General features: G+C 35.3%; 3 protein-coding genes across 8 annotated transcripts; all 3 read right to left on the reverse strand.

Moving 5' to 3' along the window:
- Nucleotides 1–2,188: 2,188 nt before the first annotated feature.
- Nucleotides 2,189–3,503, reverse strand: LOC18592325 (F-box protein CPR1-like). The gene is made up of 2 exons (XM_018125669.2): nt 3,434–3,503; nt 2,189–2,871 (listed from the first exon to the last, which is right to left on the reverse strand). The coding sequence occupies exons 1-2, from the start codon at nt 3,501–3,503 to the stop codon at nt 2,189–2,191; spliced, it is 753 nt and encodes a 250-aa protein (XP_017981158.2).
- Nucleotides 3,504–3,600: 97 nt separating this feature from the next.
- LOC18592327 (uncharacterized) lies at nt 3,601–4,757 on the reverse strand. Of its 2 annotated transcripts, none has more exons than XM_007018986.3 (2): nt 4,387–4,716; nt 3,601–4,120 (listed from the first exon to the last, which is right to left on the reverse strand). In XM_007018986.3, exons 1-2 carry the CDS (start codon nt 4,682–4,684, stop codon nt 4,068–4,070), a joined length of 351 nt encoding a protein of 116 aa, XP_007019048.1. In that variant the 5' UTR covers nt 4,685–4,716; the 3' UTR covers nt 3,601–4,067. The 2 variants fall into 2 exon arrangements, with proteins under 2 accessions (XP_007019048.1, XP_088664955.1); XM_088808829.1 differs by lacking the exon at nt 3,601–4,120 and adding an exon at nt 4,135–4,256 and having other exon boundaries at nt 4,387–4,757.
- Nucleotides 4,758–8,289: 3,532 nt separating this feature from the next.
- Nucleotides 8,290–13,259, reverse strand: LOC18592328 (uncharacterized). 5 transcript variants are annotated; one of them, XM_007018989.3, is made up of 4 exons: nt 13,145–13,259; nt 12,997–13,059; nt 10,510–10,644; nt 8,290–10,366 (listed from the first exon to the last, which is right to left on the reverse strand). In XM_007018989.3, the coding sequence occupies exons 3-4, from the start codon at nt 10,526–10,528 to the stop codon at nt 8,448–8,450; spliced, it is 1,938 nt and encodes a 645-aa protein (XP_007019051.1). In that variant the 5' UTR covers nt 10,529–10,644; nt 12,997–13,059; nt 13,145–13,259; the 3' UTR covers nt 8,290–8,447. The 5 variants fall into 5 exon arrangements, with proteins under 5 accessions (XP_007019051.1, XP_088665318.1, XP_088665316.1 ...); XM_088809192.1 differs by lacking the exon at nt 10,510–10,644; XM_088809190.1 differs by lacking the exon at nt 12,997–13,059 and having other exon boundaries at nt 13,145–13,230.
- Nucleotides 13,260–14,793: the final 1,534 nt, after the last annotated feature.

The raw sequence follows: 14,793 nt of genomic DNA on the forward strand, positions 1-14,793 counted from the left end.
ACTAGGAAAACAGCATCTCATATCAGCACACAGAGTGTTGAAATATCTCAAAGGGTCACCAGGCTAAGGGATTTTAATGAAAACAGGAACAAAGCCAGTAATTTCAGCATACTCTGATAGTGACTAGGCAGGATGCCCAGATACTCGAAAGTCAATAACAGGATACTGCATTTTTATTGGGGTATCATTGATAAGTAGGAAATCAAAGAAACAACAGGTGGTGGCTAGAAGTTCAACAGAAGCTGAATATAGATCGATGGCAACTGCATGCTGTGAAGTGATCTGGTTAAAGGTCCTACTTGCAGATCTTGATGTAAGACATGATGAATCAGTAAGTTTCTATTGTGACAATCAATCAGTATTGAATATCTGCAAGAATCCAGTATTCCATGAACAAACGAAGCATATAGAGATGGATTGCCATTTCATCCGGGAAAAGGTTTTGACTGGAATTATCAAGCCGTTACACATCTCAACCAAACTTCAACTTGCAAATTTATTTACTAAGGCACTACAACCAAAACAATTTAACAGCTTGATGAGCAAGATGAATGTTATCAATGATCACAATCCATCTTGAGGGGGAGTATTAGCTGAACAATGTGAATAAATAAGCTCAAGAGAATAAACAGAAAAGAAGGAGACAGAGACTCGAATCTGCAAATGGATGGGCAAAGAAGGTAGAGTCAAATGCACCGTATTAAGAAGAAATAAATGAGAGAAGCAAAACGCAACGTTTTGCTATTTACCAGTCATACCACAAGTTATTGTTAAAGAGTTACCTTTACTCATTATTATTAAATGTTAGTTAGTTAGTTGATACAAATTAGTTAATTGCTTTTCTTTCTTTTATTCCCTGATTAGTTACAGGGGTGTATATAAAACTCACTGTACCTTGATTTTTCCTTAATGAGAAATGCATCTAACATTCTCCCATTTTTGTCTGTGCCTCTATGCCGCTTGCCTCATCAATTTTGTCAGAATCAAAGGGACAAAGACAAGCTATGTACTTATGATAACAAATAGATAAAAGAACAAAAATCTTGTGCCAATATTTCGTCTTCTGCTTCTCTAATCTTTAATCTTGTTTATGCTTTAATTGATTTACCAAGTTGAACAAGACTTTCCACACATAATCTCCACAAGAAAGGTTTTAACATTTTTCAATTGAGGAAGGTCGACCTTTTCAAACTGATTCTCTTTTAGGTCATACCATAAAAGAGATAAGCCTTAGTGGTGTAGTAGAAGTCGGTCAGCAGTTCTTGAATAAGCCAGAGGCCTCAAAGGGTATACATGAGGCGCCGAAGGTATATTTCCTTGTGTAAAGGGGGTTCTTGTGATAGGGAGAGGAAGCGTTGTAAACAAGTAAAAGGATGTGCCAGAGGCGGCAGAGAGGAAGATTGAAGCAGTTCCTGAAGTACTAAGTGCTGTGGCAGGTGGAAGACAATAAGAAAAGACTTAAAGAGACTTAGAGACTACAAGATAATTAGAGAGATAATTTAGAGAGAGAAGCTCTCAAGTTGAGAATGTGTTAGCTTGGAGGGGGAGAGAATAGTCCTCTCAAATGAATTGTGAGGCTCTATATATAGTGCTGAAAGTGGCGGTTACATAAAAATAGGCTTTAATGCGCCTAATGAATAACATTATTATGAAGAATATTAATGAAAGTAACCGTTACTGTAATTGGATGTAGTAAGACTTGTTCTCAAGTAAAGGTAATAGAAAAGAGGTGTACAAGAATAGGTAGAAGAGAAAAAGCTGTACGAGAATAGGGACAAGAAAATAAGTTGTACATGAATAAGTATACGAGAACAAGATAAAAGGGTGAAACACTTGTACTTCAGGAAAGGGTTAAGAGAAAGACCTCTTAACTACCTCCATATCTAAGCCACCAAGCTAAACTCTCTGGAACATCCCAAGATGAAAGTAACCCATGAACCCTGCCACTTATTCTGTCATCCAAGTGAAGCGGTTATTCTATTCAAAGTGGCTGTTCTACTTGTATTAGTTGTTCCATATGGAGTAATACTTTACTTTTTCTAATTGTTTTGCTTCAAGTAGTACTTGAAGTAGCCCTTCACTAATTCTGCGTGAAGTAGCGCTTCACTTGTTCTAGTTATTCTGCATGAAGTAACACTTCACTTGTTGTGGTTGTTCTCTTTACAACATTATGTTATAACATAATTCTTTAGAGTAACAGTATTAACCAAAATCTAGTATCTACACCTTGGAAACTATACAGTATTGTCCAAGACTCTTTCACCCCATAATCCTTCATCATCCATATATTAACTTCGTCGTTGAAACAAGTCGTAATTATACAAAGACATCCTTGTAAAGCCTTTAAACTATAAACTTTTACTTCACTTATAAGTGTATGGTTTCTTGAGTCAATCTCTTGTGCAACTCTTACTATCTTGTAATCGTCATTGATTGAGTCATACCCGAAGCCATAGAAATACCAAATCTCCCCAGATGCACCTGTTACTTTCAACAACTCATCTGGTAAGACTTTGTAATCCCCTGTCGAAATGTTCCACAACTCGATTATCCTGTATCTTTTGTTGATTAAGCAGAGTAACCCGTTGCATGAATCAAAAACTTGGATATCTCCATAATCATCATCAGCACCACATCCACTAAGATGCTTCAACGGGTTATTGATTGCTTTGAGGTTTTGGAAATCGATGGAATCAAAATCTACAGAGAGGAGTTTACCGGATTCTACATCTTTAAATATGATGTTGCGATTATTCCTGTTGGTTTCCATAGATTGAGAGAGATGGAGTTTGATGAAATAAGGCTCGGTGATGAAGGAACACCATTCCTTTGACACGCTCTTGAAACGAAGAAGACTCGACTGGAAGGAGACTCAATATGCCGCTCACTGCATCCATAGGAATTGTATGGTTTGACATGATTGTAGATAATTTTCCAAGGGCTGCGTACAAAGAATATACAGCACAAGCTTTTAATTACTTCTATATATATACCCTTTTTTTTAGCTAAATCCTATGAGGAATAGGAGATGCAGTCGGTTTAGGTGTAGAAGAGTGTATATATATACGTTCTTTATCTAAACCCCATAAGGAGTAGGAGATCTCGTTTGATTACGTGTAGAAAATTAGACCTAAATTAATAATACTCTTATCTACTATATATCAAATTAACCGCCTTTAATTGTCATGAGTTTGAATTTTATTGTTAGCCAAACACTTTGATTTGCCCCCTTTCTTCAAAAATTTATTTTTATTGTAAGATATCAAAATTAATCATGGATATTGTTCTTGTTTAAATTTAATACAAATAATTGTTTCAGAAAAAAAATTCCTACAACAAATTATCTAATGATAAAGTTATGAGTCTTGAGCTGATGCCAGGTGGAAAATCAACCCAATTTGTTTCATCACAATAATTTAACGCTATCAGGAACAGTGATTATTAGATGGGTTGAATCGTTCTTGGGGTTGATCATGTGAGTATCCATGTGAAATTAGCCGCATCCCGGAATTACATTTTCTTTGAACAAAAGCTTGATATTTAAGAGGGAGACGACGGCTGAAAGACATGGAAGGAGTGCGGAACATGACCACCACTATCAGGAGCAATGCAATGTTTTGATAACAAAGAAAATGAATCAGTTGAGCTACCATCACTCAACTAAAAACACTCAGCACCAGCCTAAACAACCCACTTTATTTCCTCTAATGCACTTCAATTAAGAAGGTGTGTTACTGCTAAAGCAGCTGCATACGATCAAAACATTTACCTCAATGAATCTTTTTACACCTGCGAGGATTTGGAGATGCTTTCACCCAAGCTCGGGGCAAACAAGACAACACAATTATTATGTAAGTGATGGAATAGGATTAACGTTATCAACAACAACTGCTCCTTGACTGATTGTTTATTTCTTTACCATTAGGATCACCGTTCCGGCACAAAACTGAACACAACGGATCCAACACTCGGAGGTAAGGCCAGAAATTCGACTCTTTGTCCACTAAATTTTGATTGGTTACACAGAATTCTTGCGCCCTCAGAAGTTAGCTAATCCAATATAGAGTTCAGACTACAAATTTGGAGGCTGGAGATTTTGCATCTTCTTTTGTAGCATCTCCTGACACAAATACAAAGCAAAACCAATTGGATTGGAGATGGTATATAATTTTATTTTTTTTAAAAATCCACTTTAAAGTGTTTCGCATCTAAGGATTTGTGCGGATCCATCTGGCAACAGACCATTTTTTGGTATTCTGGTAGGAAGAATTTCAATTGAAACATGTCCCAAATAAGATGTCAACACATATATTGAAGAATATGTATAGGAAAACCAAAAAAAAAAACATATTTCTATCACAAAAAACAAAAAGAAAAGAAAATTACCAATTGGAGGAGATGGGGCTTCGCCATAGATGGCTTTGAGGCTAGCGAGAGGGACAAGAGGAGAGTCAGAGTCGGCTTCAGCAAAGAGCTGCTGCTTCCAATCCCAGATGGCCTTTTTCATAGCCTTGTTGGTTTTGGTCAAGGAATCCTTCTCCGCTTCCAGGGCTTCTATATCCTTTTGCTGGTTGAGAGATCGAATGCCTAGCACCGCAAATGAGGTCACCAAGCACGCGTCGATCACTACGTTGCTGTTCGCTGCCCTGGCTGCTAGCGCCACCAGCTTGTTCGCCAACTCCATATTCTTTTTAGTCGGTTCGGTTCTGTGGTTTCAGGGTTTTTAGTGTGAAAATGGAATTCGCATGTTGTTGGGCTGGGCACATCCATGGGCTGGATTTGCTAGAAGAAACAGAATATTAACTTATGTTTATTTTTTAAAAAAAATTATGTAATGAATTAATTACTATACTCTGTGAAAGTAGTTAATTTAATTTCATATAATAATTTATAAAAATCGAATTTCTTTCCTTTTCAAAATTTACAATATTAGTCCAATGTTAATAATATTTAAATTCTTTCATGATGTAAACTTAACATTCTCTTGTTAGTGTTGAATTTGATAGTATAGCAACGATGATGTGACATTTTGTAAATGATATAATAATAATTAGATTTGACAATTTATATTTGTGTTTTAACCTTGTCGTGTAAATATAAAATATTAACACAGCATAACAAAATTAATTAAGCGTATTTGAATTCTAAACATGAACACATACATTTATTAAACGTGTAATATAATAAAATAACACAAATAAATAAATAAATAAAGTGAATTTAACCCATTTATGACACAAAATAGGATTACCTTAATTCTAAACCTGCTTAATTCCTCTATGTCGTGTTACTGTATTGTGTGCAAAAAAATTGCCAAATCTAAGGATAGTACTAACATGATGCTAATGTGACCTTGACCGGGCAATGGTGTGACATTTTTAGCAATTTGAAAAAATTATAAAAATAATTGCTTTATTAACAAAAGAAACAACAATAAAAAGAGTCCGAAAGTTGGATCCAAGTAATGTCATCTTCTTGTTGGGAAGAAGAACAAATAAAAAAAAAGAGTGTCATCTTCTTTACTTGTTGCAGCCCAAACTCCCTTCTTACCCTCTATCGAAAGCAAAATCCAAGAACATCTCTTTATGTGATTTTTGGCCCAAATCAAAAGCCTCAAAGTGGACATTTTACTCTTTTGGTTCCCTTCTTTTTGAATTCTCTTCCAACTTTGGGTCCACATTCTCCTTCTATCCAAATTTCTCTTCATTGCCTAAACCCTAAAAGAATAAAAATTCTTGGTTTCAAAATTTAAGTTCATATCTTTCGATTTCTCTATATTTGTTTGGTTGATTTCTTTTAACTGTTAAACCCCAATTAGTTTAAAAAAATTTCAGACCCTCTTTTCATCTACTTACGTCTCATTTCCTTAGGAAACAAAATCCCACTTGAGCATGCAATTCTTACACATTTCTTGTCTAGTTAATTCTCATTTCCTTGCTTCTTTTGTTAATAAAGTAATTTTTTTTTTATTTTTTAAATGACCAAAAATACCACATCATCATCACATCAACACCAGTTAATAATGTCATGTCATTATATGAAAAAATGCTATATCATCAAATTCAACTCCACATCAATAAAAAAAAAATATCAAATCAGCTTCAGTCAAAACTCCACGTCAAAGTACATGACAGAAAAATTGTCATCACTAAGGATTGAACTGACATTGAAAAGTACAAGACTCCATTTTTACAAATTATCATACTTAGATAAAATACAATGACTAAATGCATAACTCGACCAAAGGCTTGATATCAACTTAGGAATACACCAGAATTAAGCCTCACTCAGACAGATATGGAAATATTTTAAACTCACGCAATAACACAATGGAAGCCATTCATGAGACATGTTGGGAAATAAATACCAAGATTTTCTCAAGAGTTCATCATCAAAAAAATGGGTAAGCAAGAATCAAATAATGACCACGACATATAAGGAGATAGTTTTTTCATCTGATAATAAATGCAAAAACAGTGGTGTTCATGTCTTAAAGAAAGAGACCGGCAAGATTCAAAACAAAGCTTAGCAAACAATTTTGATGTCAAGTCAGGGACAGAACAGAACAAAACTATATCATAGCTTATATAGATGCAGATATGTGATCCCAGGCTTCAAGAAGCAAGTTAAATCTACTCTAGACCAGGTAACCTCAATCACAATAGATGAGGAAATAACTTAAATCTTGCAATAAAATCATGGTAAGCAGTAGTCATGGGTCAGTTATGGAAATAAAAACAAAGATTTGCTAAAGAGTTCATCATCAAAGACGTGAAATTTCTCCACTCAATAATATCAGGCTTAAAAATGCACAAACAAAAAGCAGATGCCAGGACCAAAATGAATGCAATTCAGAAAATACAAAACCAGACATAGATCTAAATATCTAACCTCACAAAACCTTATTCCTTCAAACTCTTCAAAAAATGGTCATCAGAGAACGCATATGACTACAGAAAAAGAAGAAAACCCCACACCACTTTTAAACAGCAGCACCTTCCAAGACCAAATCCAAGCAAAAAAGTATCCAGTGCACATCTACTTAAAGATGCACACGCTTCGTAAACTCATGAGGACAATATCAACTTTTAAAACATCGTTTTATAACACAATACAAATCATAGCAAATAATTATTGTAGCAGATAGCATGTCATAAACCATATCAAAGAAAATAATGAGAATAATTGAAATTAAATTACCGACTTATAACTATCTAGAGATGTTCCTGGGCCGAGCTAAGCTGGACCCAATTAGCACCTCTAAAACCTAGGCCCTGACTTGACCCAACCCATTTGTTTAAAATTTATTTATTATTAAAATATACAAATATTTTTATATTAATATTTTAAATACATTTTAAAATAAAATAGCTCATGGTACGGGCCTAGAAAAATCCTATCGAGGGCCCAGCTTGAGTCAAGCCAATTTGTACCTCCAAACCCTAGGCCTTTACCCGACCCAATCCAGCCATTTAAATTTTATTTTATTATTAAAATATTAAAAATATTTTAATCATATTTTAGAATTAAAATTAAAAAATAATCTCACCAGACAGGTCTAGAAAAATTCTGAGTAGCACCCAGCCTGAGCTGAGCCAAGCCCATAGGCCTGGGAGGAGCCTGGCCTCTGGTGTGGTCTATAACTATCCCTATGCCCCAAAATCTATTATGAACAACTAATAATACAAATCAATGATAAAGTCTTATAAAATAAACAATCAAAATGAGAGGGTAATCAGAAGTAACCAAGAAAAAGAAAATGCAACTGGGAGGCACATGCCTATCCTTTTCTTGGCTTATGCTCAGCCAAGAGTACACCAGCAGTGATATCTGCAGCTTTCAAGCGAGACACACATTACCACTCCAGCTATCAGACCTGGTATAAAAAAAAAAGGGTTGGCAAAACAGACTGAGCATGGCTGAGCTAAGGGAGAAAGCACATTAGATATACACAAAAACTTGCCTTTTAACCATCGACAGCTAGGATGGAAAACTGTAAATATGATAGCACTTACCTGAAAAAATCATCAAAAGGAAATGACTTATCCCCTATAGAATTGCGATTCAAGTTCCAGAAACATCAATTAGTACAGCAGAAGTTGATCATGAAGTTTTATATACACGTAGCTGACAAATTTCGGATAGACCTGTAAAAACTGAAACAATAATATGAAATACATAATATCTTTCAAATATAAGATGACAATAATTTAATTGTTATGTGCTTATAAAAGGAAAGGTGGATCGAAAACACGAACAAGCTGCAGCAATGAGCAGAAGATGGACAAGTTGAAGCAAAAGTAGTGAATGCTTATTCTGAAACTAGAATGTTAAAAACATACAATAAGATTACAAACATGACTCAGATTCTATTAGGATTTCAGAAGAAAATATTAAAGGGTAAAAGGGAGGGAAAAAACAAAACAGAAAAAGAAGCTAAATAGGAGTCAAATTGGCATTGTGCATTTCTTTTGAGAATGTCCTAATAAATGGCATCTACCACATTGAACAACTCTCTTTGGGCGCTTCAAATTCTCTACACGAAGAACTTTCTTTTTGGGTCTGCCAGGTGGCCGGCGATACTTGGGAGGGCGTATTGTGATATCAAGCTTGGCAGCTCCACCCTCAGCTCCCTCACCTTGCTCCTTCCAAGTGCTCTTATCTGGAATAGGATTTATCATCTGGGAATATGTCTCACGGTAGCTTGCCACTGTGAAACAAGGTTCAGCAAACAGATGAGCATTCTGCCCACAAGAAATAAGTGCTGCTGCAGCATGTGCACAAGGTAAACCATACAGCTGCCAACGGCGACAGGAACACACACGACTTCTAATATCCACAATATTCGTCCTCTCGGTTGAGACAATCTCAAACTCAATTTCATTTGCTCTAAGTACTTGATAGCAACGAGCATCTGCAATTGCCTCTAAAATCCGCTTCTCAGCAGATGGCACAAGACTCGAGGTCCACCTCATTCCCATTTCACGACGATTGTTAAACCAAGAGGTTAGTTGATGGCGAATATGTTCCATCATTTGCACAACAGGCAGCTCATGACATTCAAGGGCCCAATTATACAACAACTCCGTCACACCTAGTGAAAAGTGGCCATATCGCACTCCTTCAAAATATGCTACTGCCCAAAGCTGGGGAGGGAAGTGTTGAAACCATTGTATAACATCCTGTGAGATCTCTACCATCTCAGAAATTTTGCTCTCAAATTCAACAGTAGTGAGAGCATAAACAGCATTCCAGAAGATATTCACCAACTTTGTGTTCTTAAATGTATCACGGAAATTTTCACTGACATAACGTAGACAAAAACCATGAAAAGCACTTGGAAAATGGGTTTCTACAGCATCTACAATGCTTTGCCGTCTTTCAGATAGTATTGTAAGTCTAGGCATGTTTTCAGTGTTTACACCAAGAAGCTTCCTCAACTCTGACATGAACCACATCCAATTTTCATCACTTTCCAGATCAACAATAGCTATTGCCAAGGGAAACAATGCATCGTCAGCATCAACAGCTGCAGCACAAAGTAATGTACCCAAGTATTTTCCTTTCAGATCTGCCTTATCAAGTTCCAAAAGTGGTCTACAAGCATTTATAAACCCATAGATAGATGCACGGTAAGAAATAAACAGGCGCTGGAAACAATTTTCTTGTCCAGTAGCAAAAACTGATGCAACACTTCCAGGGTTGGTTTTCCTTATTTGCTCACAGTATGCAGGAAGAAGGCGATACCCTTCTTCAAAAGTCCCATGAAGTGCTGCCATACTTCGCTCCTTTCCACGCCAAGCTTGCATATAAGAAACAGCAACTCCATGCTGATCACGGATATCTTGCAGAATTTCTTTTGGTTTGTACTGTGGATTATCCCGAACGCGTGCTTCTACTGATCTTGCAACCCAACCCACCGATGCTTGCTGATGATGGAGGTTGCGAACCCCTTCACATGTATGCTCCCCATGCAGAGTTCTAATTGAGAAAGTTGGAACTCCAGGACACTTTGCAACATGGACACGCCAAGGACAACCTTCTTTGGAGCACTTGGCTATAAATCGGCTGCGATCAGATTTCACTATCCGAAGATCAAAATGCAATGCTATAGCGATATCTTTCAAGGTTCTTCTGCAAGTTTCAACATCAGGAAATTCCTGCCCGATAACTAATGTCTGTTCTACAAGGGCACGAGAAGTATCTGCTAATGTATGTTCTACAAGGGAATGAGAAGTATCAGCTACCACTAAAGCATGATCATGATCAGCCATGATTACAAAAAAAGAAGGAAGCAATAGTCTGATGTGATTCAAAGTGCTCCCTCCATGCAGGAAACAGAATAGAAATTGCTTCCAAGGAAAAGCTTCAAAAACAACACATAAATACTCTTAGTTAGGTGCAGATACAGCAGTAGAAGACAAAAAGAAAGCAAACTAATATAAAATCTTTTTTAGAGGGGAGGGGGGAGCCAAAATAAACTAGGGGATCAAATGAAAATAAATATACCAGTATAATTAATCAACATAGAAATGGAAACAATTTTCTTCTCGATAGAACAGCAACATTGCCAGCAAAATCCCTTTTTAAGCTTTCAGTTAATGGAGCAACTGATTTAGCACCCAAAAGGATTATAAAATGTACCTGTGGCAGAAAAAGAAACTAATAAGCAGTAGTCACAAGATGACCAAATTTAACAGTAACTTCTGTTGTTCTATAACGGGACAGAAAAAGGGAAATAGGAGTTTTAAGAACTCAAGGTATGTGAGCTCTACAGATATCTGTGTAATCTAATTATACCAATTAGACGAAAACAATCAGGTCTATCTGGAAAAGAAAAAAAAAAGTGAGAAAGTATAAACTTGAAATTTTTTTAAAAATCATGCAATGTAAGTTAATTCCTAAGTTCCATAGACATGGATACCAAAAAACAATCATCAATACGAACAAAGAATACTAATTTAGCATTTCAAAAATACAAAAGGGGTAATTTGCAAGATTTGTCTTAACTTAGACAAAGGGATGCCCCTTATGTTGTAGTTCTGAGAAAAAATCAATAGATCAGAGCTAAATCAATATAATGGTCCTAAAACCTTAAGAAGAAGGAGCCACCTACGGTCACCAGATGAGTTTGTGAAGAAGTGTCAACATGCTAGTTTTCCACAAGAATATCGTGTTCCTCTGGTGAAGTACCACCTTAGGGTTTTTTACGGTTTATCTTTGATTAGGGATATAGAAGATACATAATTTTCCATAAAGATCCCTACCATGACAGATATCCACTTGATCATGTTAATACATATGGTCATACAGGAAAAGCTTTAAAAGGAAGCTATCTAAAAGATTTAATCAATCAAAACTAAAAACCATTCACTAATACTTTTGGCAAGGATGTTTACAAATCTTTTACAGCCTAGAATACTGATAGTTACTTAATAATATGATAAATTTATCGAAAATATAAACCGATGTAATTCATCCTTTTAAAAACTGAACTAAAAGTGGAAAATACAAACACATACTTGATATCCAATTGCAGTCCATTCATTCTACCAAGAGATCACAGCTTCCTAATCCTATATTGGATTTACATTTTTCTCCTTTAAAAAAAGTTTTGACCATTTATTTCTTCTCCTACTTATTCCTTAATATATATTTAAGGCATCGTTTGTTAAGTACTATACACCCTAGTTCACCAGACTACTTATTCATTTTTGCTTCCATTAAGGTTTCCCATATTTTTAAGATTCCTCAGATAAAGCAGTCATCAAGGATCCTATAGGTGTGACCTTTATACAAACTATAGAGATCAGCATTACAGCAATATTGATAGTCTGAAACAAACAAGTATCATACTTATAAATTTGCAAGGTTCCATCAAAGTTGCATCTACCCTGCTCTAAGATCTTTAACCTTTTGAGAGTTTAGGTTTGAAGACACTGGTAAAACTTGATCTAACTAGGATGACTCACCTAAAAATTTGCCCTAACCAAAATAGACTTGAAGGCCAACAACCCAAATCTGATACAACTAGAACAAGAACAGGTAAAAAATATGTTTACAGTCCAAGATCCCCCACAAATTATGCACAAGCACAAATGTCCCAAGTTCAAAATCCTCCGTAAGTCAAGCATGGATAACGAATGTCCAAAGTTCAAAAATCTCTAAAAGCAAATCAGATGTAAAAAATGTCCAATGTTCAAGTACAGGTTACAAATTTCCAAAGTTAAAAAGTCTCCAAAAGCAAGCAGGGGTCCAATATTAAAAATCCTTCAAAAGTGAAACGAAAGGTTAAAAAAGTGTCCAATGGTAAAACTCTCCAAAAGTCAAGCACAGGTAAAAATATGTCCATACTCCCAATTTTTCTATGAGTGCAGTACAGGTAAAAAGAACATTGATAGCACAAAAGCAACCACAGATAAAAAATAATCCATAGATATAAGAAACTCCAAAGCTTAAAGTCGGGGTAAAAGAATAAGCCACCCCAGAAGCACAGCATTGACAAAGATATATAAAAAAAAATGGATAAAAGCTTCAAACCCCATAAACAGTAATCAGATAACAAAACAACATGAGATTACTATCCCCAGTATCAAGACCACTGTCATAATTCATACAACGCTTACAACCACCATAAATCCCAATCTCAACCACATGCGCAGCCAGCACATTCTCAGCCCAGAAAACCTATCAAGACAAAGCATCCACGACAAACACCGAGAACGGGAAACGTCCAAAGTAACCAACCCTGCCAACTGATAACTCTCCTCCCAGAAGTTTAAATTTAGAGATTAAGGTGAATTCCCATAAAAAGCCACGCGATTCATACACCAATTAAGAACAGTCATTGCCATAATTAAATTTCAAACATACTCCTCACCCAAGGCATATACCAAGGAAAAAAATATTCAACCTAAGAATCCAGCAATCCAAGAACCAAAAGATAATAAATAATAATTAAAGAATAACGATTATGTAAATAAATAACAGCCTAACCTATTAAAGAGTGAAGCAGCTCGTGCAAATCAACAAAGGAAGAAGGGCTCTTTTACAGGCAAACTGGAACTTTGAAAACCCAAATTCAGAAAGCAATGCAAATCGCTTGGAGATATGGCAAGGAAGGAACTAAAGAGCGAAAACCTACCGGGCAGAAGGAGGTCTCAACAGATTTCTAAGCAGGTGGAGGAAGATACTACCCAAATGCAGGCGACAAGAAAAAAGCAACGGCGATTTTTAAAGAGTAACCAAGCTAAAAGGCTGAGCACCATTTTCTGTACGACGTCGTTTTTACATCAGCTTATGAGTAGCCAATCCGACGCTTTTGTTACTTGCGCTTTAAACGTAAGGGATTAATTAATGTCATAAGCAATCTTCCGAAAGGAGGGAAAAAAAACCCTACCTCGGAACCAGCAAACAATCAAATCTCGTTTGAAGGTTTTCCGAAGTCCCAAATGGTTTAGATTCATATTGTTCTTAACTCAGATAAGAAAAAAGTGTTACACAACTCATTAAATTCATATTAGCTACAAGTTAATAGGTAAAGGTTGAAATTTGAGACCCCTCGAAAGTTTCTTTAAAGCCATTCAAAGACTTAGAAAGATAAAAATGTACAATAATATTTGTGAAAATATAAATCTAAATTCTCAAACATTAATTTTCAAAAATTAGGACACAAGGGGAATGCATTCAATAGTTTGTAGCATATGCAAAAGTATAAATATAAGCAAAGAAAAAGTTACATATCTTGTAAATGAATTTGTGTTCCAAAATAATAAGTGCACATCTACTTAAAAGATGCATATGCTTGATTTTTACAATATAGTTTTATAACATAATACATTATCTTAGCAAATAATCATTGTAACCCATATCAAAGAAAATAATGAAAATATTTGAAATTAAATTATAGACTTACAACTCTCTAGAGTTGGGATTGGTTCAGCAGATCCAATTCACAATTCTAAAACGTAATTGGTTCAATTCAATTTACTCTTCTAAAATTTGGTTTATTGTTAACATATTTAAATGTTTTATAAAATTAAAATTAAATACAAAATAATTTCATGAGCAGGATTGGGTCTAGGAATAATAACAATAGACAAATGAAAAAGATAAGGAAAAAAATACACTTTTGCTGTGACAAAATTGTCTTATTATATATAATTTTACTGTTTAGAGACATTCTTTATAAAATAAACATTGATTAAAATCAACAAATTAATGTTACAAATAGCCTCTTTAGTCGGGCCCAAGGTATATATGTTTCAGCTCTCCACAAAAATATATGACCATGAGTAAATGAGTTCTTTTGGTCAAAAATCTAGTTGGGAGACTGAAACGAGAGTTAAGCCAAAAGTGCAACATCGATCAGATAAATTCGATGAAATACAAATTTTATTTTATGCCTTAAAAAGAAAAACAATTAATATTCTTTAACAAAATAAAAGCTCAATGCAGAATATGTTGTTGAAGGTTTATATCTATGATAAAGAGCAAAAATCTTGTGTGCCAATACTCCTTCATCTCCTTCTTCAATCCAGAATCTTGTTTACTCTATAATAGGTTCATCACGTTTAATGAGATTTTCCACACAAATCTCCATTGGGGATGGTCAAGTCCTTCAACTTTGTTCTCTTTTTAAGTCGTACCATAAAGGAGATAGGTTCTCCTGCTGTATTAGAAGTTAAAAAAGGTATATATTAAGAGCTAGGGCATCCTTCCTTGGAAACTATACAACATCGTCCAAAACTCTTTCACCCCATAGTCCTTCGTCATCGATATATTAACTGTGTC

Source organism: Theobroma cacao, chromosome 8, assembly GCF_053813885.1.
Source record: "Theobroma cacao isolate CCN51 chromosome 8, ASM5381388v1, whole genome shotgun sequence".
Classification (NCBI taxonomy): domain Eukaryota; kingdom Viridiplantae; phylum Streptophyta; class Magnoliopsida; order Malvales; family Malvaceae; genus Theobroma; species Theobroma cacao.